Source organism: Vicugna pacos, chromosome 2, assembly GCF_048564905.1.
Source record: "Vicugna pacos chromosome 2, VicPac4, whole genome shotgun sequence".
Taxonomy (NCBI): domain Eukaryota; kingdom Metazoa; phylum Chordata; class Mammalia; order Artiodactyla; family Camelidae; genus Vicugna; species Vicugna pacos.
Window position 1 is genome coordinate 87,071,214 of NC_132988.1, and position 26,737 is coordinate 87,097,950.

The 26,737-nt window shown below is 39.0% G+C and overlaps 2 protein-coding genes across 2 annotated transcripts in view; one reads left to right on the forward strand and one right to left on the reverse strand.

The window, feature by feature from the left end:
• Positions 1 to 1,935: 1,935 nt before the first annotated feature.
• NIPAL1 (NIPA like domain containing 1) lies at positions 1,936 to 25,105 on the reverse strand. The gene is made up of 6 exons (XM_006198108.4): positions 24,948 to 25,105; positions 16,919 to 17,185; positions 12,260 to 12,316; positions 8,303 to 8,393; positions 6,177 to 6,337; positions 1,936 to 5,674 (listed from the first exon to the last, which is right to left on the reverse strand). The coding sequence occupies exons 1-6, from the start codon at positions 24,991 to 24,993 to the stop codon at positions 5,055 to 5,057; spliced, it is 1,242 nt and encodes a 413-aa protein (XP_006198170.1). The 5' UTR covers positions 24,994 to 25,105; the 3' UTR covers positions 1,936 to 5,054.
• CNGA1 (cyclic nucleotide gated channel subunit alpha 1) overlaps positions 12,919 to 26,737 on the forward strand; it is a 59,655-nt gene continuing 45,836 nt past the window's right edge. The window contains exon 1 of the mRNA XM_072944507.1: positions 12,919 to 14,159. The gene's annotated coding sequence lies outside the window, so the exon portion shown is untranslated. The remainder of the gene's footprint in view (positions 14,160 to 26,737) is intronic.

A 26,737-nucleotide genomic window follows, 5' to 3' on the forward strand; every position in this document is an offset into this window, starting at 1 on the left:
CCCACTTGTGGTAGGAGAAAAATAGTGATCTCTTTTACTCAAATACATTTTTATTTAAACTCTTCTGGTAATATGATGAAATGTTCATAGTGAAATCAAAGGCAAAAGATAATTGAGAGAGAAGGTGACCTTCTGAGCTGCAGGGCTAGTTGTCCATTTGTGGTCTCTGAGACGATCTGTTTTATTGGGCTTGGGCTATGGGATGTCCTTGAGTTTATTTTTTAAGTGTTTGTTAGGCACAGTTAACTCAAGAAGGGGCCATATACTTTTACCCAGGATCCATCCCAGGGAAGATTAGAGACTTTATCCACAGATACTAAACAATCAGGGCCCTGTGTTTGGTTTCTGTGGTGCCTATAGAAGGCATTCACAAAGCAGCCCACAAGCCTTTGGGCCAGGCTGAGTTGCATGCTGGCAGTCAGGAGTCACTGGTGGGATCACAGAAGGCAGAGGGTGGGAGTGGATTCTGGGAACATGCTACTCAGAGCATGGCTCTTACCTCCACTACCAACCCTGTCCGTCTGCTTCCCTCCAGTCAAGTAGTGGCTGGGGACTACACGTGGCTGGGTGGAAGGGAGGACTGTGTGGTCTTGCGAGTGTCTGTGCAGAAAACTGGTGTGCGGCCTTGTCTCCCGAAGGCCGGACAAGCTTGTGAGGCTGACAGAACTTGGCTTGCAAAGATTCCTGTGTGCTCCATCCTCAGCCATAGGGGAAGCTCTACGTATGAAAACTGAAATACCTTCTAACTCAAAGCTTTTCTCCCATACTAATGATGTTTATGGAGATTCAGTTTTCTCTCAAGAAGGAAGGTTGTGATTTGTAACTGAAGGGGGACAAGCTCAGCTCTCTCAAAAAGCTTTTTTTTGTTTGTTTTTTTGCAACCAAAGCTTTCCGTTGGAAAAATAAGTTGTTTATTGTTATAGATAAAATGTAAGCCTCTAACCTAAGCCTACCTCTTAGAGACTTCCTGTCTACTGCAGCCAGGGCGCTGAAACGCTTGGTGTGTGCGAACACAGCTTGCTGGGGAGGACTGCACTTGGTTCTGGCTGCTGAGATGAGTTCCACCATGGCCTCCTTAGACGTGCCCGCACTTGGTGGAGTGGGTAGCTTGGGGCGTTGTGGGGCTTGGATTCTGGTCCTCATTCTGGCTGGCCCTGAGTAACTATGTGACTTAGCGGACTGCGTACATTTTCTGTTTCTTCATTTATAAGATGGCAGGAAAGAAAAGGGTGTGGGACACAAGTAAGAAAGAGGCCTTTTGTACCCTAGACAATTCCATACAAACATGAGTTCAGAACAAAAAGGGGGAAACTGCCAAAGTCACGGTGATGCAGTTAATACTGAAGCACAGTGTTAGTTTCATGGTTAGAAGGAAACTCACTGAGGGTTTGTAAATCCAAATTTTAATATAATGCGATGCTACCAAATATTGTTATGCTTTCTTCCTCTCTCTCTGCTATTTCAATTTGCTGAGAGTTTGTAAATTTATTTACTGGGGATTGAACCGAGGACCTCGTGCACACTAAGTGTGCGCTCTACTACTGAGCCCTGCCCTCACCCCTGTAAAAGTCAACTTAAAATAATGCAATGCTACCAAGTATTTTTATAATGCTTTTGCTTCTCCATCTCTTTATTTTTTTTTTTAATTCTAAACTGAGGGGAGATTTCATTACACTGACTGCTCAATAAAATTATCAGAAGATAAGACCTTCTCTACCTTTTGTTCAGGTGCCAGATCAGTTATACAGAGATGGTTTTGTGGAGAGCCTTTTTCTAAAACACAGATTTTAATGTCAAGGAAAATGATGAAGCCAAATTAGGTGAAGTGCGTATTTTTTTCTTAAACCTCAAAACTTGCTTTTAGTCTCTAAACAGGGATGTTTATTTCATTACATAAATTTAACTTCAATAAACTAAAACTTGAACTCCAACAAACATAATTAAACCACATTATTTTATTGCAAAGGAAAAACATACAGAAACATTAATTTAAAATTTGTAAACTTTCTAAAATGAACAGTATTTATAGATTGAAAAATGGAAAGTTTCACTGTCATAGTTATTTCAAAATATTTGAAAACATTTCATATATATCCACATAAATTACTTCTCCACAAAGTTTTGTTGGGATGTGATGATTGCATCTAGTTCAGTTTTACTTAGAAAAATAGATTATTTTTGTCGGAATCATTTTGGGTTGTTGTTGAGATAGTATACTAATGGAATTCATTTTCATTTGGGTTATTAAAAATGAGCTAAGGTGACACGAATTGAGAAAAGGATGTATGAAAACTGGCAACTAATGGGCCTAACCTATCTAGTAATAAGACTATGAGAATTAAAACAGTGATTCAAAGAAAGCTAACTTTTATTAAGTGCCTCAGTATCAGGCATGATACGGGTGCTTTCCATGTAAATGTACTTGATTGAGCACTCTTAAAACAAAAATGTTAATTCCATACTGCCAAATCTAAAGGGTTTTATGAACATTCTGCAATCTGAACTAAAAATAAAATCACTAATCATTGACCTAAGAATAAATTGAAAAATAAAATGAAACTATTGTATTTACAGAATTAGGAAAAGCTTTCAATTTGGCTGTGGAAGGACAGCTTTGTAATCCTTAATGACACATGTACAGATATTCACATAATAAATCTTAAGATACCTATGTGACGAAGTATATATATTAAAATATATAAACATCTGAGGCTACCAGTTAAGACTAACACAGTTTGAATACAGAGATCCAGCATTTTATTCTTCCTTGGACAACATCTTCCTATTTGGGAAAAATTACTCTGGATTTTGGCTTTGTAACATTTTTGGCTTTTCAACGTATTTGCCCATCAGGGATTTTTAGAGCTTTTCAAGTGTTTCATTGTTTCTCAACATATTTCAACTCATTAAACCTTTCTCAGACTTTCCCCTGGGCATACATGTCAACACCAGTTCATTTCCCAACCCAGGGTACACGTGAGTTCTTCTGTTCCAAGAACCTTCAACCTGGGCACAATACATTGAGGGCAAAGCAACATTTGACATGAAAATTCAGTACTGTGGAGAACCATCCCAGCCGCAGGTTGGATGCCATTAATTTCCTCACCAAGAAGGTGTCCTGAGAAGTCAACTGTTGCAATAAAAAAAAGAATTTCTCCAACTTTCAAATACTACCTTTTCAGAAAATACTTCTACAGACTTGTGTTCATAGCTTACATAGCTGCTATGCAATCAAGGTGAAACAGCAATCAACAGAGTAAACATGTGTCTGACCTGAGTTATCAACCCATGAATCTTCCATGGATTCTCAATTTTCAAACGTTTGGAATGCACTGAACTGCACTCAACACTAAACGGTGCCACAGAGACCGTACCAGCACTGTAGGACTGCGATCAGCTCAGGTTGTCACTGTGGTCATCAGTCATGATTCAGCAGAACTGGAGGGAAATGCTAAAGTCACCGAATAGAATTCCAAAGAACAGAATTTACATTATTACCCAGGATCGACACGCTAAATTACAAACACACAGACAAAACTAAATAACATCTGATGTTAGTAGAGAGAAATCCAGTCAGCCTGAAGGGTTTTTGTTTTTCTGTTTTTTAATGTCACAATTTTTGGGTTGGGATTTTTGTTTTGAGAGAAATAAGCTTAGTCTAGAAATAGGAATTGATTTCTTCTCCATTAAGTCAATGAGTGATGAGTATCTGTCTGTAAATGTTAAAGACCACCACAGATGTTATTGCTGCTACGTACTTGGAGACAGGGAAATTTTACGGAGGCTTTAATATGAAAATGTATTTTTGTGTAATAGTCCCTGCGGTCTTAATATTTTGTTTTCCAAGATCTTAACTCCCCTTCCTAGCCTCCCAAAACACTTATCAACAAAATGTATGGAAAACATGGTCAGGATGAAATTCAACAGAAAAATACAATTTACCACTTATTGTGGGAGGATATGTATATTTTTAAAAAGGTTAGTAACTAATTATAATTTCCTTAATAAAGGTGAAAGTACCAAATTTCAAGACGACAATTATAACTTATTTAAGTCTTTCATAAAGATTTTTCTTGTTTCCAGTCCGTGGAAAAACCCACCCTTTGGGGATTAAACCTTTGAGAAAAACTGAAGTGTACAGTATAATCCTAAAATAATGTAGCAATTACTTTATGAAAGTCTTTACATCAACAAGAAAAAATGACCCTTGGGATAACAGGAAAAGTAAAGAACAAAATTAAAATAAGGAACTTCAAAGGTGACATCACTTGGACTTCTCCAGAACTCAATTTTGTCCTATATTGTTCAGGTCTGAGTTAAAAGAACCTGTGAATACAATTGTTTACATTCATTTTTGTTTTTGTGAAAAGGAAAATTCTGTTTCATTTACCTAAGATTTGAAATGTTTCTCTCCCTCCTCCATTCTCTCCTTTTTAATTGATAATAAACTTCTATAATATGTCAATAAATTGCAGTTCATAAGCCCTTCATGGGTACATGTGTCTTGCACATTCTAGCCCACCAAGGAGCATTTCCAACATGCCTGTTTTTTTCTTTAATGCTCTACCCTTTAGCTATCTTGTTTAGAAAGAAGTTGTAGAAGGAGGAGGAAGCTTCAATGATCTCACTTCTCAGTTTTAATCATTTGAAACTACGACTCATTGGAGAATGATGATTGATAGTCTGCCTATCAGCACACAGTTGAGTTTATCTACTAATTACTGAGAAATTAAGAATAGCAGCCAAAGAAATGAAGAGCCCCCTGGCAGAGCCAAACATACTGTGCCCAGAAGAAAGAGATTATTGTGAGAGTCATCTAACGCTTTGACTTGTTTTATGCTTAGGAAGTATTTCAAGTTTGCAGAAATGAAAAACAGCAGAAGTTTTCTTTGATTTTCAAATTTGATGTCCAAAAATGAAGGCATTTATGTTTGGCCTCATATCTAAATTATTACTTAGAACTTTAAAAATGCCAGCTTTGCTAATAGTTCTTCCAAGAATCAGGTTTTCCTTCTCCTCTCCGAGTGGCTCACAGTGGCTAAAGTTCAGGCTTTCTAGGATCTTTGATCCTCAGTCCTGTTAAACAAGATAATGTCATCCTCGAATCCTGGGGTTGAACATTCCACATTCTCTAGTAAGACATATTTGTCTTCGTTGCCATTCAGAGAGAAGACTTCCTTCTGGGTAGTGGATGTCAGGTCACTCCAGGTAATGTCAGTGTTTTTAAAAGCATGTAGAAGGAAGATGCCATTGATAATGGTGAAGAACCCACTCAGGGTCCCAATGATATCTCCAGCTTTCATGCCATACCATTCTTGGAATAAGATGGCAGAGCAAGTCACTACCATGGACGTGAAGAACACATAATAAATGGGAGTCACAAGAGATGTATTGAAGGTGTCTAGTGCCTTGTTGAGATAGTTAATCTGTGTCGTCACTGAAAGCACAAGTACAGCCAGCAAAACAAAGACCAGGGGATGCTTGTAAACTGGCTTCCATGCCAAGAGTTCCTTAATGGCAATCCCCAGGCCCTTGACAGAAGACACTGAAAATGCTCCAATCAATGAACAGATTGAAATATAGACCAATATATTGGTCTGTCCTTTCTTGGGAGCCACAATCAAAATCAGCACCAAGGAGATCACAGTTACGATCACAGCAAAGGAGATAAATCCTGTTAGGAGGAGAAAAGAATTAAACATCTGAAAACGCTAATAGGATTTGTGAAATCTTGTTAGTTATGGAGCATGGGTGTGTTCTAGAAAGAGAAGTGAGATTAACTTAAAAACAGCAGTAACAACAGTTTGCCGCATAGCTCTCAGTATTTCACAACGGACTTTCACAGACATATCATCTGAACCTCAGAGGTAACACTGTGAGGTACAGCAGAGACTGACTTTTTATTTCAGAGGGAGGAAGATGCTGTTTGGGTTGGAGTGTAAGTCTTTGGCTTCTCCCAACCCCATCCCTTCCTTTCATTCTGCAGAGGGGAAGCTTCGACACAAAATAAAGTCGTGTCACATTTTCAGAAGACTTGAGCTACTCAGTCAAACCTGAGTGCCTCTCAACCCACAGCTAGGCTTGAAGGAAGCATATTACAACATTATTACATATTTATTTGATGAGGAGAGAAAGTGGAGCAGAATTTGAGTGTTTCTTTCGGTTGAATCACAAACCTGGGTCTCTCAATTTCATTTCCATTTCATGCAGAGAAGTGACTTCCTCTTCCTGTGGGGCATGGATAACCATCACAGTTGACCCCAATATACTTAATATGCAGCCTATTTTCCCATGAATGTTCAAGTGCTCATTTAAAAAATAGGAAGACAGTATTGCACTGTGGAAAGAGCAAAAAAAAAAAAATCACTCTGGTTTGATAACCTTTTGATTCCACTGCAGCTCAAGGCATCACACTATGGTACATGCTACTCTGTATCCCAGTCAACTAGTTTGAAATCACTGTGTGTTACTGAAAAACCTGATTAGTTTTGAAACTCAGACATGATGGTTAAGTTAACCTGCTTAACTGCTTCTGTATCTGAAAAGTTGTAATAGGCATTCTGTACCCCTGTAATTTTCTCATAACCTTCTAAGAAGTCCCACTCAGTTCATTTTCAATTTTCCCACCTTCTCCTGTAAAGCCAAACACAATGGAAGATCTTTTACATCTTATTGGCATGATACATTTAGAACATGTGTACTCATGAAAACTTCAAAGAAAGATACATGCCTAAAGAAGAATTACTCTTCTCAGGGCTCATATTTCGCTAGGAGACACAAGTACAACCACATAGGTTGTCAAAATATTAAAATATTTCCTTACCAGCTGCTATTGCCCTGGTACGTTGACCTATCCAATGCTTCCACTACTTTGGTTGCCATGGCCTCAGGAAGTTCTAGGTTGGCACCACCGCGGACACCAGATTATGCCATCCTGCTGCTCTACCAGTAGGTCTGCTGTGGCACCTGCTCCTAATGCCCTGGCACTCCCGCCAGGGCATTATCAGTATCCATTTGCACCCAAAACTGTGGTCAATTACCAGCTGCTTTCTTAGAGTCGTCCCCATGTGGCCACTCATGAGGACTGCAGCCTCCGCAAAAATACTGCTATGACCAATAGCTATCATTCATCCAGTAGACAGGGTTCTAGCGCTTTACGTGTATTGACTCACTTAATTCTTCTAACAGTCCTACAAAGAAGGTGAAAAGAACTGGGTAGGCCAAGTCATAAGCTTTCTTCTAGGGGTTGATAGGGAACAGAGATAAAAGGAAAAGAAAAAGACGACAAACAAAACAGTTGCTTAGCTACAAAAAATAAGAGTTCGTGGGCTCATGGAACACACTCATTTGGGATCATAATAAAGACCAACTCAGAAATATCAGATCCCCAGTCTATTGACAGGAAAATGATTCCTGTGTCCAGTACTAAAGGAAACTAAGACGTCTCCAAACAGAAGTATCCAGCAGACAATGCAGGACTTTTAGTGAGAGTTGAAATTTAACCCAAACCCCATGCTTTTTTAAAGGCCTCTGATAACCACAGTCATTAACCACTATGACAACAGAAAGCATGAAAAGGGCTGTGGCAATTTGTTCAGGTGAGAGTGGGGAAAAAAATCTGCTAGGCTTTGTTGAATGGTCACAAATAAACCAGACAATTACTTTATGTTTAGCAGGAAACCAGGTACACTTTCTTACAGGTTTTCTAAATAACAAGACAATGTATCTCCTGTTTTTACTGCTATTCATTGTGTAGTCTCAAATTATTTTTGTGATTTTCAAAATTTTTGTTTTGCAATATGCTTAGCAATATACTTCCTGTGTTAAGTTTATCATGGTGTTAAAATCCCTACAGGAGCAAAGCTCCTTACTGCTCACTATGAATGACTATCTAGACAGGCCTTTCTTAATTATGCCCCAGAAGCAAAGGGAAAGTGCTGATACCACAAACAACATAAATTCTGTCCACTTGCATGCATCACCACTTTTTGCATGATGTACGCACTTAACTCTCAGTGAGAAGCTTATGCTCATCAGTCTCTACAAGTTTTTTCAAGTAATACGTTTTAAAACTTCTGAGGACCTTAATTACTCACAGAATAAATGGAAATTCCTTAAGATTTCTAGTTTACCTTTAGCTATCTTGTCACTCATCCTTTTGCCATAGAGACAGGTTTTTCCTGTTAACAAAAGGTTTCTGAAGTGTGTCCTATTCAGGGTGATGCAGTGTCTCAGGATTTGTTTTGTATTATATAATATTTACATTTTGACCACATTTGTAAATTTGCAACTGCTTACGTACCTTATGAGAACACTCAGAGCGCCCAGTGGGGTGACCAAGGTGGCAGGTGCAAAAGCATAAGCTGCAAAATTCGCAGCCTCTCCTGCTCCCACTGGAAAGCAAGCAGCAGGATTAATACAGAAGATGGGCTTATTTATCCTCAGAGAAAAACAAACGACACATGGAAAGCAGTAGACTTTTTCTGATAGATGCTGATAGATCTAGCAAAAAGGAATAATTTAACCTCTTTTATGGAAGGTAGAGATGGTTTGGTATTAAAAGGATGCAGATAACCACTTGCAGCAGCCAAGACATGGAAACAACCTAAATGTCCATCGACAGATGACTGGATAAAGAAGTTGTGGTATATTTAGACAACGGAATACTACTCAGCCATAAAAAAGAATAATACCATTTGCAGCAACATGGATGGCCCTGGAAAATGTCATTCTAAGTGAAGCAAGCCAGAAAGAGTAAGAAAAATACCATATGATATCACTCATAAGTGGAATTTTAAAAAAAGACAAATGAATTTATATATAAAACAGAAACAGACTCACAGACACAGAAAAAGACTCATAGACATAGAAAACAAACTTATGGTTACCAGGGGGGAAAGGGATGGGAAAGGATAAATTGGGAGTTTGAGATTTGCAGGTACTGACTGGTATATATAAAATCGATAAACAAGTTTATACTGTGTAGCACAGGGGACTATATTTGATGTTTTGTAGTAGCTTATCGTGAAAAAGAATATGAAAACAAATATATATATATTCATGTATGACTGAAGCATTGTGCTGTACACCAGAAACTGACACAATATTGTAAACTGACTATATATACTTCAATAAAAAAAAATTTTAAAAAAGGATGCAGATAAACTTTAATTACCTGGTGATGCAAACTCAACTAATGTAAAAAGTGGTGACAGATGGATATTCATTTTAAATGATCTTCAATAATGCTTTTAGTTACTTTAGTACCAGAAACATATTTGGTCATGCTGATGAAATCTAGTAGAGGTAGCTTGGGAGTAAGCAGAGAATTATTCTGTTTGTTTAAGAATACCTACTGCTATGCAAATTAACAGTAAAGCCACTTGTAAAATGGGAATGCTTTCTAGAGATCTGCTGCCTAGGCAGGGCGTGGGCAGAGATGCCTACAGCAGGCCCGGCAGTCAGGTATCTGCGCGGACTGCAGACGATCTACAATCAAGTAACACTATCTTAGTAGCCCAAGGAGATCCAACCAGATGTTTGAAGGTCCTAACAATGTACTCCTGTAATCTTTGTCTTATCTGAGGAACTCTAGACTTCCATGAGATACTGTGATGCAATTAACTTCCAAAGTGAGGGAAAATCCCTTTAAGAGCCCAGCCCTTGTATTGGGGCCAAATTATTTTCATGGGTCACCACTGGGACACTTGCCCACAGAATGTAGTAGTTCCCGCTGCAAACGATGCCAAGCAAACGCTTATTGTAGAGAGAGCTTCTGGAACAGATGAACGACACCAGCACACTTTTTCTTGTTCCTTCTGGCTGCTATCCACACCACTCTCCCCACCCCTGCCCCAACCCCAGCTGAATGGACAGGAGGACTCAGCTTTAAAACATCATAAAACAAATTGAAACTTACAGAAAAGAACAATGAGGAGGCTGCTCTTCTAAGAACAATGGTAGTCTTTTTTTTTTTTTTTGGAATAGTAAGGGATGAAATAAAATTCAGATCTTATGGCAAGACGAGAAAAATTTAAACATGAAGTTTTTCTTTGCTTGTTTGGGCCTCCTCCATCCCGTTGTGTTTTGTGCCTCCGCACTTACCAGACTCCCTTAGGAGATAACCTTCCTTCTGAATCTTGGAAGGGCCCACTACTCTCTTTGTAATTACAGCTCTGGATTGTGTAAACTGTCAATTAGACATCATTTATTGTATAGCTCCCTGTCTCAAAAACTTACATAACTGTGCTTTGACCTCTGACAGGTGGAACGGTTCTCTTTCTGAGAGGCTATTGCCAGGTTATAATCCTCAATTTGGCTTGAATAAAAATTTCCATTTCTCTCTTAGATTGACTAATCAATTTCCTTCATCGACATAAGCTTTCTTGAATACTGCCTATTATTTATATTTTTATCTGTATACACAGCTTTCCAGGAAAATATTGATATCATGGTTAAAGTACTGTTACGTTTGTTGCTAGATAAAATCTCTAATGTTGAAGACTTGTGCTTTTCTCTCTTCAACATGGGCATAAACTTTATGTGTGATGAGAATATAATGATAAATGTAGCCACATAATATTCTCCTATTTTCATTCTATTGTGTGGAGAGACATGAGAGAGAGAGAGAGAGAGAAACAGAGAGAAAAGGAGAAAGAATCTTCCAAATATTTATTTGAAGTCTTCTCAGTACACTCCCTGACAACTTTCACTCAAATAAAGTATGAAAACACCTTAAAAATGGAAAAAGCTATACAAATTTAAATTATTTTTATTCATCATCCTCTCAGCAGGTACGGCTAGGGGGTCCCTGGAGGAAATGAACCAGATATAGCTTTTTGACGCAAGAGAAGCCATTTCTAGCCTAAGCCATTCTGTGATCTCAGCCTGACCACAGTGCTTGCCCTTCAACAGGTCTCAGTGATAATGATCTTAAGGGAACAAAAGAACAAACTGATATTAGGCAAGAGAAGTAACAGTAACAAAGATGATAAATCAGTTATAAAGACTCCCAGTGCTGTTTCAATGGTAAAGATTAGCCTGAAGCCCTCTGTTGAGCTGTTTTGCAGAATTTCCAGTGCTCAACCACCTGATCAACTGGAGCCTAAGGGATGATGATGACCTGTTCTGACCCTCAGAGACTTCCATCAACTAAAGCTTGGACTCTGTCAACCTTTGCCCCGATTCTATGCTGAATTCTCCTCTGCTCAAGCCCCTTCATGAGTTTGCACGTACCCTTAAGCTTAAAACGTCTGCAACTTTGCTGTTTCAGGAGACACTGCTTTGGGAAGGATCCTGGTGTTATCCTTACTTGCTGCAAGTGATAAATCCTTCCTTCTCCAGCTCTTTGGCTTGGTTGTGTCTTTTGCCTCAACCCCTGCCAAGAGGTGAACCCACTTTTTGGGTAACAAGGCTTCTAGATACTACCGCTTATTAAAGAAAAGCTATCCAGTTCTTTCTCATACCAGGATCTTACAAATACCGAAATGTGTTACTTGGTACAGGAAGATCACTGGAAGTTTTAAGGCTTCTGGCTGCTGAGGGAGATGGCTGGCAAGTGTGTGAAACTGCAGTTTATGAGGTCTTTTCTTTGAAGTTTTAGGCTTGGGATTTGAAAAAGTTCAGAGTCAGGAGGGAGCTCTCAATCTGCAAAAGCATCTGAGGGAGATAACACTACCTTCTCTTTGGATGTCACATTAGCATCTAGAAAGAGCTTTCATATCCTACAGTCTCATTTAGTCCTCAGGGCAGGTCTAGGAGGAAGGAGATCGGGAACAAGCTTCATTCATCTTCTCTCCATTTGTTCAGCGCTAAGCAGCCTGAGGGAATATTCATTTATCCATGTTTTGCTCCTGGCCAGGAGAATGTACCCATTTCTTAGCAAATTTGCAACTCAAATAGTCACATGTCAAATTAGGAGCTGGGAAAATGTGAGAGGAAAGCATTTCCCTCAATTGTTGCAGGGACTGAAACACAAGAGAAGGAGAATTTTGTGATAAAATGTAAGATTTCAGATGTTAATTTGCCCCCTTGTGTTCCAATACAGTATTGAGAACATGGAGATTGGGGGAGGAAAGAGTAAAAATTAATTCTAAATACATGTGACTTATTTTATATATAAGATATTATGTGCATCGGAAAATGTCTAGACTTAAATGCCATTCTTACCAGGAAGATAAATTAATTGATTTTGAACGACTTCCACGTAATTTATTTATTATTTTGCAAGCAAACACTATTCTTGGCGTTAAGGACTTACTTGAGAGTAATCCTGCCCACCAGAGCCATTCCTTGAGGTAAGAATGTCCACCTTGTCCTAGGAAAATGATAAAAATAGAAAGTAAGTTCTAAAGTAGAGGAAGAGGGTTTGAGGGATTAATGTCTATGAAAGGTACTGGAATATGGTTCGAAAAAGCAAGATTTAAGGCGTAGTCAGTTTATCTCATCTTTTAATTTATTTACTTGGTCATTTCCAGAGATCTTCTAAAGCTTTCTCTATGTCACCTTTGATTTCTACAGAAAGTAGGTTTTTTTATTTGCAGGAAAATTTTGTTTAGTCATCAGGTTTATTGCTGACTGGAAAAAAAAAAAGCACAACCTAAAAGTTGAGAATTATGTTTTGTTCGGCCGGACTTGCTGAGGGGTTGAGCCTGGGAGATACACTCTCAGGTAGCTCTGAGGGACTTCTCCAATAGGGAAAGGGTGGAGCCGGGATATACAGCAATATTTGTTAGAAAAAAAACCCCACCAAAAATAAATAAACAAAAAAAAAAAAACCAGTCGAAACATCAAAAGATTACTGTTAACTAAAGAAAACATATCAAGTTAATGAATTTAGCACTTCTCTATGTATGGGAATATACAAGAGTCTGGGCTCACTGAACTCACTAAATCATTCCCTTTGTACCCTGTTTTCTCCGTCCTGGATCCCCTCAGGGGTGGCTCCAGTGGCTGGTAGCTTGATGGCCACAACATACTTCCTTTACTGATTCAGCAGGTGACATTCTTTGTCCACACTGTATTTAAGCCATTCAGAGGTGTGGACATAGAGTAATGTAAGCCCTAAATACTTTGTTTCAGCCACAGTTAAAATTAAAAGTCAGAAAACCATAAATCATAAATTAGATTGGTAACCTAATGAGGATCTTAAAAGGAAGTAGATGGTTGACATAAGAGCGCTGGAGATTTTGGATTGTCAATCAGAGAACGACGAGGATTAGCCACCTGGATTCTATCTATTCTCTGCTTGGGCACCATGCAATTGACTTTGTGTCTAGTCTACTGAACAGGACAAAAACCTTTCCTAAGATACTCAGAGAGTTATCCTCCCACTACTGTAATTTGCGACCTTAGGTCACTGTTATGTTTGTTCTAAAAAATGTAATGTTCTCACCAATTTTAATATACTTAATCTAGTGAATTTGACCTATCTGACCTGGTTGTAATTAAACTAAACAGGATAGATTAGCTGTAAGGGTTATCTTGCAAGGTAGTTAACTCTTTTCTCTCTCTCTTTCTTTCTCTTCTCTTTTTTTTTTTTATTGAAGTGTAGTTAATTTACAATACTATATTACAAGTGCACAGCAAAGTGATTCATTTATATATATATATATTTTTCAGATTATTTTCCATTATAGGTTATTACAAGATTTACTGAAAATAGTTCCCTGTCCTATACAGTAAACCCTTGTTGATTATCTATTTTAGTGTATTAGTTTGTATCTATTAATCCCATACTCCCAGTTTATCCCTCCCCCACTCCCTTTCCCCTTTGGTAACTATAAGTTTGTTTTCGTCTGAGTCTACTTCTGTTTTGTATATAGATTAATTTGTATTATTTTTTAGATTCCACATAAGTTATATCATATATTTATCTTTCTCTGTATGACTGACTTCACTGAGTATAGTATTCTCTGGGTCCATCTATGTTACTGCAAATGGCAAGATTTCATTCTTTTTTATGGCTGAGTAATATTAGTTATAAACATCCCCCCACATCTTCTTAAGCCAGTCTGTTGATGGACACTAGGGTTGTTTCCATGTCTTAGCTATTGTAAATAGTGCTACTATGAACATTGGGGTGCATGTATCTTTTTGAATTAGAGTTTTTTTTTTCTTTTCCAGATATATGCCCAGGAGTGGGATTGCTGGATCATAAGGTAAGTCTATTTTTAGTTTTCTAAGGAATCTCCATACTGTTTTACATAGTGGCTGCACCGGTTTACATTCCTATCAACAGTTTAGGAGGGTTCCCTTTTCTCCACACCCTCTCCAGCATTTATTATTTTAGACTTTTTGATGATGGCCATTCTGACCAGTGTGAGGTGTTACCTCATGTGGCTTTGATTTGCGTTTCTCTAATAATTAGTGATGTGGAACATCTTTTCATGTGCCTGTTGGCCAACTATGTCTTCTTTGGAGAGATGTCTATTTAGGTTTTTCTTCCTTCCTTCCTTCCTTTCTCTCTTTCTTTTTTGATATTGAGTTGTATGAGCTGTTTGTATATTTTGGATATTAATCCCTTATTGGTTGCATCATTTGCAAATATTTCCTCCCATTCTGTAGGTTGTCTTTTAATTTTGTTAATGGTTCCCTTTGCTGTGCAAAAGCTTTTAAGATGATTAGGTCCCATTTGTTTTGTTTCATTTTTTTGCTTTTATTTCTTATGCCTTGGGAGACCGATTTAAGAAATATTGCTACAATTTTTGTCTGAGAATGTTTTGCCTGTGTTTTCTTCGAGTTTTATGGTGTCATGTCTTATATTTAGGTTTTTAAACCAATCTATTTTTGTGAATGGTGTGAGGGAGTGTTCTAATTTCACTGATTATATGCCACTGTCCAGCTTTCTCAACACCACTTGCTGAAGAGACTCTCTTTTCTCCATTGTATATTCTTACCTCCTTTGTTGTAGATTAATTGATTGTAGGTGTGTGGTTTTACTTCTGGGCTCTCCATTCTGTTCCATTGATCCATATGTCTGTTTTTGTGCCAATACCATACTGTTTTGATTACTGTAGCTTTGTTAACTTCTTTTTTTAAAAATTAATTTATTATTATTATTATTATTTTTGTTAACTTCTTAAGATAAATTTCCAGAAGTGGAATTATTAGGTTTTAGGATATTAACATTTTTAAGCCTTCTCAAATTACTCTCAGGAAAATTTGTACCCATTTATACTGTTCGAGCAATGTTTGAGAGCGCTACTTATTTCCCAAAGTCCCCTACCAACATAGGACATTATTTTTTTAAAGAAAAACGAAACCTTATTAAAATAGTAGGCAACAACCCAGGAGCTCATTGTTATATAGTTGGTATTTCTTTGGGTACTAATGAAATTATTTATTTGAGTATATTTATTGGCCATTTACAATTCTTATTCTGTGAGTCCATTGTTTATGTGCTTTGTCTATTTTCTGTTAGGGTGCTAATCTTTTTCTTATTGACTATAGTAACTCTTTACATATTGTGGATCTTAACCACCCTTTGTCATATATTTTGAAACTTTTCCCCTATATGTCATTTCCTTTTTAGTTTTAGTTAAGACTGTTTCCATGTAGGATTTTTTTTTCTTTTTTGGTCAACCCAAATAACTTCTTCCTTATATAGAACAGATTCTTCCTTTATCTTTATGCTTAGGAAGATTTCAAGTTTTTTAAAAAAGTATTTCATTTGAAATTTAACTTAAACTCTGTTGAATCTATTTTGCCAAGTGGCATAAAGTAGAACTCTTCTTACATTTTTCTCTATTTTTTTTGCCAATGGTCTCAGTACTTTCGATTGAATAATTCATGCTTTTTCCTGTGGATTGAAATGCCACTTAAAAATCATATATTAAATTCAATTATCTTTTATTATTTTGTCTATATTTTTTAATGCCAGTACCAAACTATTTTACTCAATATAGCATTATAGTATGTTTTATTTTCTGATAGTGCACATCTCCCCTCAATAGTACTCTTAATAAACTTGTTTCCACAATTCATGGTCATTTATTTTCCCCTAAGAACCTTAGCTCTTATATGATATTATTCTTGATAAGGATGAACAGAAAATTCATGGTTAATGGAGGATAGTCAAGCAGAGTTAAACAGCATCTGAAATATCACTATAAATAGTAACCTAATTCTACTGCCATCCATTCATTGATTTGACAATATTTATTGGGTGCCAGCCACTATGCTAGGGAAGGTTCCTGCTCTTATCGAGTCCACTGTCAATAAACAAGTAAGCCTGTTGACAACAAGTAAAGAAACAATAAATGTACAAGGATAAATTATTCCAGGCACAGTGAAGGAAGCTGTTAGTGCAGTGACACAGAAAAGCAGGGGTGGAGTGAGGGAGACCTCCCTGGAGAGGATGGTCAAGGAAGGCCTTGCTGGAATGATGATATTTTAGCTGAAGTGTCAAGAATGAGTTAGCCAAGTGAAAGGCAGGGAAGAGTTCCAGGCAAAGGAAAAGGCCTTGAGGTAGGAAAGAACTTGGTACATTCCAGGAACCAGAGAAAAGCAGGTGACAGGGAGGGCCGCAGAAGATGACGCTGGAGAGGTAACATGGGTCATGTTAGGCAGGAGGTCAGAGACCATGGAAGAAAGTTTGGATTTTACTCTTAGTGCAAAGAAAAGCCACTGACATGTTTTAAGCAGGGGAGGAGCCTGATCTGCCTTTGAAGCCTGAAACTGCAGACTAAAGCTCTGAAAGAAGACCCATCCCTCACTCCGAAGCTCTTGAATTTTATTCTCACCCTAAAGGAGACACAGCTGGCTCCGTCCTGGAACGTGCCAAGAACAGTTGCTAAGAAGAGAGATGGGGCTAAGACAGAGACAGTGAGATAGTTATTCCTGCAGCACTATGGTCTTACAACAGGATTATTTCTGCAGTTAGAAACTTTAATTTGTTATAGTTGTGTCGGTTTCTTACCAGCTCTAGTAATGCCCTTGTTGGCCAGTTGCAAGAGGCCCTTTTTTTTCAAGATGAAACTGGAGCCAATAAAAATACTGGAACTTACTGCCAGTGCCAGGCCCACATAAAGACTGTATTTGTTTTCTGCACTTGCAGAAGTGCTCAAGTTGGTTATGCTGGAATTCATGCCTTTGTAGAGGACGGGAGACGCCAGCAGCTGTGACACACGTGTGATCTCACACCAAGCCTGGGAGGCATTTGGACAGATCAGAGGCAGCACATAGCCTGGAAAAAGGGAAAGAGGGAAATGTCAACAAACGAAAGGGAGGTGCATTCATGTTTACCTTCTACAAGAAAGAGAAACTTGAGTGGTCGGTACTGGCTTGGGCCCAGCAGTTCGTCACAGTGCCTCCACACCCCCGCTGCCCTGCCCCAAGACAGCTGTTCCTCTCCTTCATGCTATCAGTGTGTCACCTGGAAAGCAGAAGCATTCGTGATGCCTGAATGTAGGAGAGGGCACAGCAACCCCGTCAGCCTAGAAATCACTGCGTTACAGGGAACCGAGCTAACCCACTTCGTGAGGGATGAATTGTGCATTTCAGAAAACGTGTTTAAAAGCGAGTTTAGTCTTCTGTACCACTTTCCCTAAAGAGAATGATTTTTCAGGTCTACTAACTCACCTTCTCCTTAATGAAATTGAATCTAATAATGAAATGAATTAAACATCAGTAGGCTCTTTTTTCCTAAGCAGGATTCAAATAAGCCTGTAAATCCAGATCCATTATTAGAAGTGCTTTTTTTTGAGGCTAACACTAAAACACAGAATGAAAACATTTTACACCACGTAAGAAACTTTTCATAATCTGTTTCCACTAGAAAAACTGCCAACAAGGTGACACTGTGACTAGGTTTTTGGACCATCTTTTCAACTTTTTTCCCCCATTTTATCTACAAAACAGAAATAGACTCACAGACATAGAGAACAAGTCTATGGTTACCAGGCGGTAAAGGGGATGGGAAAGGATAAATTGAGAATTTGAAATTTGCACCTCTTAGGGAGTGATGGAAATGTTAGCTATCTTGATTGCAGTGGTGGTTTCATTGGTGTATACATCTATCGAAATTCATCAAATTGTACATCTGAAATATGTGTAGTTTACTGCACAGGAATCATACCATAAAAAAGGTATTTTAAAAAATTACCTACACAAAAATGGGCAAAGAAAAATTAATCAACCACAATTTTAGAATTCAGTCAAAAAAAAATCAGTTCTATGTCTCAAAAATCTTAAGAAGGCATTTGAACAACAAAACAGCTTGACCAAATGATGTCTTAGGAACAAAAGTTTAAAAATGGGATCTATGCCTCCCTAGCAAAGCATCATGAAGTTATGTGAATTTTACCACGTGCACATTTAAGAAACAACCATCAAGTTCAAGTCAACGGAAAGGTAAAATGATTGAATTCAATCTTTTCATGATTATTATTTATCTCTATAATTTGAAAATGAACCAACTTTGATTCAGAGATACAGGATAAATTCTGAGACAAAACTTCTAAATAGTCCAAGGGGAAATATATTACTTCAGGGATATTCTGTGGTAACCGAGGAATGTTTCGGTAAGAATTGTTTTAGTAAGAATTGCTGCAGATTTTCAAATAGGCTAGTCCTTAGCAATCTTGTCCCGGGTACTGTTCAATTCATCTAAACCCCAAGAGTGCAAAGTAATTTTTGGTAGTAAGAATTTCCATTACATGAATTCTTGCGAAACCATCTGACCTGACTTTGCAGTAAATTCCGTGGCTGCGTTAGTGTTACTTAGTATGTAGTTAACATAACCATTCCAAAACTTTATCTCTGAAAACGGTGTGGGTGGATCTCATTCCAGTGAAACAATATTCTTTCTGAGCTGTTGACATAGCAAAATGTTCCCGACATTTTAGGGGGTGTGGGGGCCGAGGGTGACAGGGAAGAGCAAATAATCTTTGTTGCATTTTGTAAGTTCTCATCATTAAGTGGATATTCATGCTTCAAGTTTTATGGCAGGAAAAATAATAAAAATCTTGTCTAGTTACTGACCTTGGAACTTAAATTGTTTTATGTTTTGAGAGCACAGGAAGGAGAGAACCTACAGCAGATATGACTGAAGGACGGGGTGGGGGAGTGACTGGCAGGTTGGTGGGTGCGGGATGGTGCAGGGCAGGAGGGGAGAGATGGGTGAAGTAGAATGTGTGGGCCGGGACTTGGGGGCTGCAGAGGAATTAGAGGAATATCTCAAAATCAGAGTTGGTTTCTTAAGATTCTAGTAAACAAAGTAATTCTTGAGGAGTTTAATCTGAATTTTACTCAACACAGAAAATCTATTACATTCCTTAGTTTTCATTTTAATAGACACTGTCAATAACCCTTTAAAGTGACTGTACCAATTTACACTCCTGTCAGCAGAGAGCATGTACTACTTCTTTGGTGTTATTATATCCTGATCTAAATATTGAATAACAAATATTTAGGAAATATGTGTCAGTTGTAAGGAAAAAAAAATTCAATATACACCAATGTATCAACCACCCAATTAAAAAAATATTTGTTTAGTATTATTTCATTTTGGGGGGAGGTAATTGGGTTTTATTTATTTGCTTGTATTTAATGGAGGTACTTGGGATTGAACCCAGGACCTTGTACTTGCTAGGCACGTGCTCTGCCATTGCTATGCCCTCCCCGCCATCAACCACCCAATTTAAGAAGTAAAACATTACCCTTCGAGGTAACAACTATCTCAATTTTGTCTAATATTCTTTTACTCTAAAAAAATAATTTCCTCTATAAGATTATATATTTAAATAATAAATTGTTTAGTTTGCTTCTTTTTGACCTTATGAAAATGTGATCATATAGTATGTATTCTTCGGTGACTTGCTTGTTTTTGAGATTTATCAGTCTTGATGCATGCGGCTGTAGGGTTTGTTTTTTCCTCCTTGTTCTATAGAATTCCACTGTATGACAATCTCACCATTAATTTTTCTATTTTATATTTGGCAGACATTTGTGTAATTTATAGTGTTTTTGCTCTTACAAACAGTATTGCTAATGTTCTCAATATGTTGAACCATATGAAATTGATGATATTTGACCATTTTTGACCCTACAGAAATAGCAATTTCATATCATTCAATTTAATATGTATCTTCATATACAAGTGTGAACATCTACATACACATACATACACATACATACACACTTTAAAAACAAAGTTGAATTTTCTACAGGGTTATATGCCTTTCCCCACCTTGAACTCTGTACTAAGTATCTATAATCCTGGACAAGGTGAATAATCACTCTTGGCTTCAATTTTTTCATCTCTAAAATGAGGGAGTTTGACTCAATGATTCTAAAGATCCCTTCTGTAATTTTATGGTTTGATCATAAGATATCTTGGTTCCCAGAGTAATTTACTTACAGTCCTGGCTGTTCATAAATGTTGTTGATGGACCAGCTCTAAATTCATAGGTACTTATAGCTGGAAGACATTTTAAAGAAACTGAAGCCAAGATATTAAGTGACCCGCCAAAGTCATGCAACTGCCAAAATTAGGGCCAGTAACCCATTTCTCAGGCTACTATTCTGTTTCAGAAAAGTAAAAACATAAGGTATAAACAAAGCCAGTTAAAATTTTTTATTAATGCTTACACAAAGATGAAATGCTCTGAATAATTTTTCAAGTCCTATTTATATAGAGAGAATAATAATTTAAATTATCCAATTTATTGCATAGAGTAGGATATTTCATTTCTGAGAAATCAGTGATTACATTTTTAATTGCTGTAAGATACTTCCAATTTGAGGAAATCATCATCTCATCATCTATTCTACTTGGTTAGTTTAATTATTATTCTGCAGACATTCTCACTTCCTTACCCTCCTGACCTGGGCAGAATATTCTTCCCCTGATGTCAAGTTGGTGGCCAATGGGACATCAGTAGAAGTGATATAAGGAGAGAGTTTTAAATGTAATTATGTGGTTGGATTTACTCTCTTGCACCTCTGTACTTGTCAGGAATAGAGCAACCCTGAAGAGCTGCTGCCTCTTTAGCTTGATCGCAGAATGAAAACACACAGCAAACCTAAGCTCATCCCACATTAAGGGGCGAAAGCCAGGTGGGTATTTAGCCTGATGCAGTCACCCAGGTGTACCTGGTCTAGATCAGTCAACCATCAGCTGACCTACACATAAACAGGACTATATGACACATAAACAGAAATATGTGACTGTTGTTTTTAGCCACTGGGTTTTGGGTTGTGTGTTATGCAGCAGCAGCTGACTGATACACCTGCCTATTTACATTAGCAAAGGAAAGAATGAATTAAATCCCTATAATTTATTTTCCAAATAGCAGCCAGTGCAAATTGGATTATGTCACTCACTCCTTTGCTTAATTCCCCATCCCCCCTTGATTTTTTTCCACTGGACTTTTAAAAAGCTTTCCATGCTCAAAACTTGCTCACTTCTGACATTACACTGCACTAGTCTCTCTCACTCTCTGAAACATCACTAATTTTTTTTCACTCTTTGATTCAATAAATATTTATTGAGTATCTCCTATCCGTTAGGCATTTTCTGAAGTTAGGGATACAAGAGGTAATAAAATACAATTCCTGCTCTGTTATAGTCATTCTAATAGAAGGAAATAAACAAGTGAACTAATAACTTCACAATATGCTCAGTGCCGTGGAAAGCAGTAAAGAAGCAAAGAGGATTTTTTTTTTAAACAGCATTAAGTGAAAAACCTCTGTTAAGTGTAAATGCAAAAACATGGGAATTTGACATGGGAATTTGCTTGGGGGGGGGGGGGGTGCAAAGAACTGTACCACCCAGGCTGGCTGGTGAGAGCAGGGAGATTATATGAGATGAGGTCAAAGAGTACCAGGGAGCAGCATCAGACAAAATGACCCTTTAGATCAATGGGCCCAATCTTGTCATTTCTCCTTCCAAAATTTTACAATGGCTTTTCTTCTCATTCAGAAAAAAATCCACAATCCCCATCGCAGACTAGAAGGACCTACAGAATCCTGCCTCCAGCTATCTCTGTAACCTTGCTCCCCACCCCCTTCTTTCATAGGCTAAACTCCATCTCACCTTAAAGCTTTTCAGTTGCCTTTACCTGTTAGTTGGTCCCAGAAGTGGCTGGCAGGGCTAACTCCTTCCCTGAGCTCTCACTTAAAATGCTTTCTCTGCCCTTCCCATCTAAAGGGACTTCTCACTTTCCATCATACAACTTAGTACTGCCAACCAAGCAAACTTGCTCTTACAGCTTAATGAAGCCTTGTAACAATGCTGTATATCCATATATCTATTTCATTTATTCACCCAACAAACCAGTTGTTCCTACCACACAGGGCACCATATTAGGTATTCATTCATTTAACATTTAAATTCTTACTGAGCACTTCCTGTGTGCCCTGCCCCGTTCTGAAACTTGGTGAGATAGTGATCTGCAAGACAAATAAACAGGTCTCTGTTCTCCTGGAGCTGACAGTGCTCATGAGAAAACTAACAATGAAGCAGGAATAAGGGGAGTAGAATAGAAATGAGAAATACTTTAGAGCAAATTTGGAGCAGAGTAAGTATGAGAAATAATTTTGAGCAAATTTGGGACTTGAGTCATAGTAGATATATCTACAGATAAACTCCGATAGTGCTGGGTAAGAAGCCCATTATTTCATTCAACCCAAATAAAACGGAGCAGATACTGTTGATTTTTTAAAAAAGTTAAAAACTTGTATCTCTAAACAAGATCATCCCATGATCAGTGTTGTCTGGAAGCCAAATACTCTATGAGGAGACTGTTGACCATCAGAATCCCCACATAAACTGCTACAATCAATAACATATTTTCTGAACAACCTTTAGTAAAGAATTTTACTTCCTTTAAGCACTGGAATTTCAGCACTTATGAAATCTATGGAAGGCTGGGAAAACTTATGCTTTTAATCTTGTGCAAATCTGGAGAAAATCTTTTTTAGTGGAACACAAAAGAGGCTATATTTTACTTAGAAAATGCAGCTTGTCTTGATGGTAAAAATTATGTGCATTTGGTGGGATTTTGAAAAATGTTTATGATATCGATTTTTTTAAGAGTAAAATCTCAGAATCATTAAAATGTGTATCATTGCATCCAAGAGGCCAGAGAGTGGGGATGGTCACCTACAGGGGAAAAAAAAAATCAAAGGCTCAAATAATACTGTGCTTGGTTTGATTGCTAGTTCTGAAAACTTAATCAGTTCTCTGGGCCTCTAGGACCAGACTGTCTTGTAAATCCCTGTCTACTAGAACCTAGGCCAACGTCTGGCACATAGGACTACTGTCATTTGAATAAATGAACAAGTGAAAAATGGAGGCTTTAGTCCTTGTCAGGCTCTTAACTGTGTGCTTCTTAGGTAAATCCCAGCTGCATCTATTCCTCACAACTCTAAACTATAGGCATTATTCCCAGTTTCTACACGAAGACTTAAGGAGGCTGTCATAGCTGAGAAGACTGGAAGCAAAGCCTAATCTCTTCCCATTACTTACAATGATTCTGATTTCTCTCAAGTCTTTGCCACCAGTCTCCCACTCAATTACCACAGTTAATCCCAGTTATTAAGCATCAAGCTTGAATACTTCGTGTTGAAACTAAACGCATGAGCAAAGCAGGAAAACCATCCTTAAGTTCGGACAAGTGGTGTAATTCACACAGCCTCCTTACTTACAGATCCTTCGGTAAACAAGGGTTGGATGTATCAGTAGTCTGACTTACTGGTTTAGGAATTTTTTAGACAAAGGTCACACAATCTGACTATCTAGGAAATAATTCTAGATCCAGCTGCCTTAGTAACCACTTCCAAAACCACAGCTTTTGAATAGTTTGTGAATTGTTCAGGCATTTTTCTTTCTTTGTGTTCTTTCTTTCTCCTTCTGGCACAGTTTTGACTAGTTCATTGACTTTATTTTTCTTTCCTTTTCTTTTTCTAAAAACTCCCCGCATTAAGCAATAAGCTAGGAGAGCCAAAAGGAGAGAAAACCGGGGAAATTACCAGCAATTTTGGAGAAGTAGAGTTCTTGCCACGCCTCTCACTGCCCCCTCACTGTTTACGTTCCTTACCAGATAAATTAGAAATCGGCTTTCCCCTGGACTCTGAAAACTGAAAACTGTCGTTTCAGTTGATACACTTCAGTTCAGAGCCGTCCGCACTTCCCTCCACCCCCGCCGCGGGACCCCGGTCCCTACTTTTATCTAGACTCACAAGGGCGTTCTGTATTGAGGCTGTGGAAAACCTGCCAGTGTTGTAAACACCTAGCAAGGGCAAGGGGCGGCACCCTGAGATTTTACAGGACTTGGGTGGCGGCGGAAACCACAGACCACAAAGCTGTGAAAAACCTGCCAGTGACTGCGCCCAGTTCCTGGTCTCCTCCTCTGCTCGCCTCCTGACTTACGCTGGCAAGAAGTGGCTGCACAGTCAGACACGAGGCTGCTGGGGTTGGAGACGTTTTCATCTCGAAGGAAGAAAGGAGGTGTGGGTGGCCAAGACTTATCCACGCCTTCCCCTAGGGGTTCAAGGCGCCAGACTCTCCAGTGTGTGACCCTCGCCAAGCCCTGGGCGCAAGACCGACTCCCGCCGGTCCCGGGGCACGCCCTCTGCCCACTGGGTGACGTTGATCACGGACTCTGGAAGTGAGTCTGAGTCAGTAGAAGCGTGTCTTTTCAGCCGAGCCTTGGGAGTTTTCCCACACCTCCCTGAGTACCCCGTCACGATACTCAGCTCTCCGTAATTTACATAGATCTGCCTCCCGGACTAGAGTAGGAGCCGCGTATGTCTAGTTCGACTCAGGCATTCCCACAGAGTCTGGCGTATTGTAGACGCCAATAAGTATCTGTTGCCCAGCTGATTGGCTGAATGACTGAATAAATGCATGAATGAGTGTTTAAGAGTCCGTGTATCCCTTTCTGGTCTCCACTGTCTCATCGCCACCCCGATGCCAGGTCCCCCTGCTCGGGGCAGTCACTCACCTTCTCGACAGGGCTCTCCAGGCGGTAGCCTCACCTGTCCTCCCATGGCCCCTGCGGGCTTCCTGGGCGCAGAAGCTCGTTCCTCACCCACCTGGGCTTCTGCTTCTCCCCATGGACCAGCGTTCGGGCGGAGCCGCTGGGTCTCGGGCTGGTCTGAGCAGACCCGCCCTGGCAGCCTCAGCCAATGGGGGTGGCGGGGTGGGGCCTCCGCGCGAGCCACGCCCCCGAGGTTCGAGGGTTGGGCTCTAATTCTCCCCACCGGGCTGCGGCGGCCGCCCCGGGGCACAGGTGGGACCGGCGGGACTGCCGCAGGAGCCAAGCAGTGCAGAAGCACAGACACGCCTCGCAGGGTGAACGCGCCTCTCGGAGCGTGGAGGCCGCCGGGCCAACTCTCAGGGAATTTGGTGGAGTAAAGTCTGTGCTGAGAGGCCCCCTTCTGGCTCCTCCGGGGTCAAAAAGTCTCCTGCTACTGAATTTTGAGGGCCCTGCTTTGGAAGTTAGCAGCTGTATAGGGAAGTTGTGGCCACTGGGATTCTGCTCAGAATACCATACTAAAGTTTATTCTGGCGGCTTTAGAACAGACTTTGCCGTTTTGTGTTATTATCAACTTCTCCCACAGTCCCTCGGCTTCAAACTTCGGCCCTCCCTCACCCTTTTTACTAAGCCATATAGTTATTTGCAATAAACCCTAAAGGAAAGGCGATGCTCAAACAGAAGAGACTAACTCCTGCAAAATAATACTAGTTAACATTTATGATACTCCTGCTTTACTGTGCCTTATGTAGGCAGGCACTTTATATGCATTAACTCATATCTCATAACATAGTCTATTAACCCCTAGTTTACAGAGGAGGGATCAGAGGAAAAGTGAGATTAAGTAATTTAACCAACTAGTCAATGGAAGGCTTGGTAACATATGCTCCCAAGGTCGTTAAAGGACACGAAATGGGCACAATTCCTGTTAAAACCCTCACCACAGGAACGAAGTGCCTCTGTGCCCTGGGACTTCAGCATTGAAGGAAGTCCTCGTGTCTGCTTAGCTTGCCTTTGCTCTGGGTAAGCAAAGCAGTACTATTGACTTTATTACCTAGGAGTTTCACAGCAGAGGCCTCAATCTTGCTTTTCTTGTTCTTAGGCTGAAGAGAGAAGAGTTAAGATCAGTCAGCCAAACAATACAAAGCACACACTTTCACAGTGGTTGGCTTGGTGGAGAAGAAATAGCATGGGGAGGGCAATAGGTGAAATTTGGAAGGGAAGGAGATTTTTCTCAAATTTGGATAACAAGCCTTAAAACTTAGATTTCTATTTAAACGTTTTGTTTGAACAACAGACTTGATGCTGCTTTTATCAAAGATTGGTGATGATAGTAAACAGTGATCCAAAGTATTATTTATTACTTATTTAACTGACATACGTTTAGCATTTATGTAGGCAAACATTATTCTAAACACTTTATAAATGTTTGCCTTTTAAATCAGCAAAATAGATAGATACTATTATTAATCCCCACTTTGCAGATAAGGAAAGGGAGGCATATAGAGATTATGTAATTTGCCTATGCACACAGCTATTAAGTTGTGGAGCTGGTATGCTAACTAAGGAAATCTAGCTTCAGTATACGCTTTTAACTTATTTGCTAAATAAAAAAAAACTAAAAATGTACCTCTGAGTTTTTATTTTTGATAAAAACTAATTCTAATTTCTTCTTAAAGTCTATCTTAGGTAGCAGGCACTTTGGTATAATTGTTGTTTTTTAGTTCTGAAAATAAAGGGGAAAACATACAGAAAAA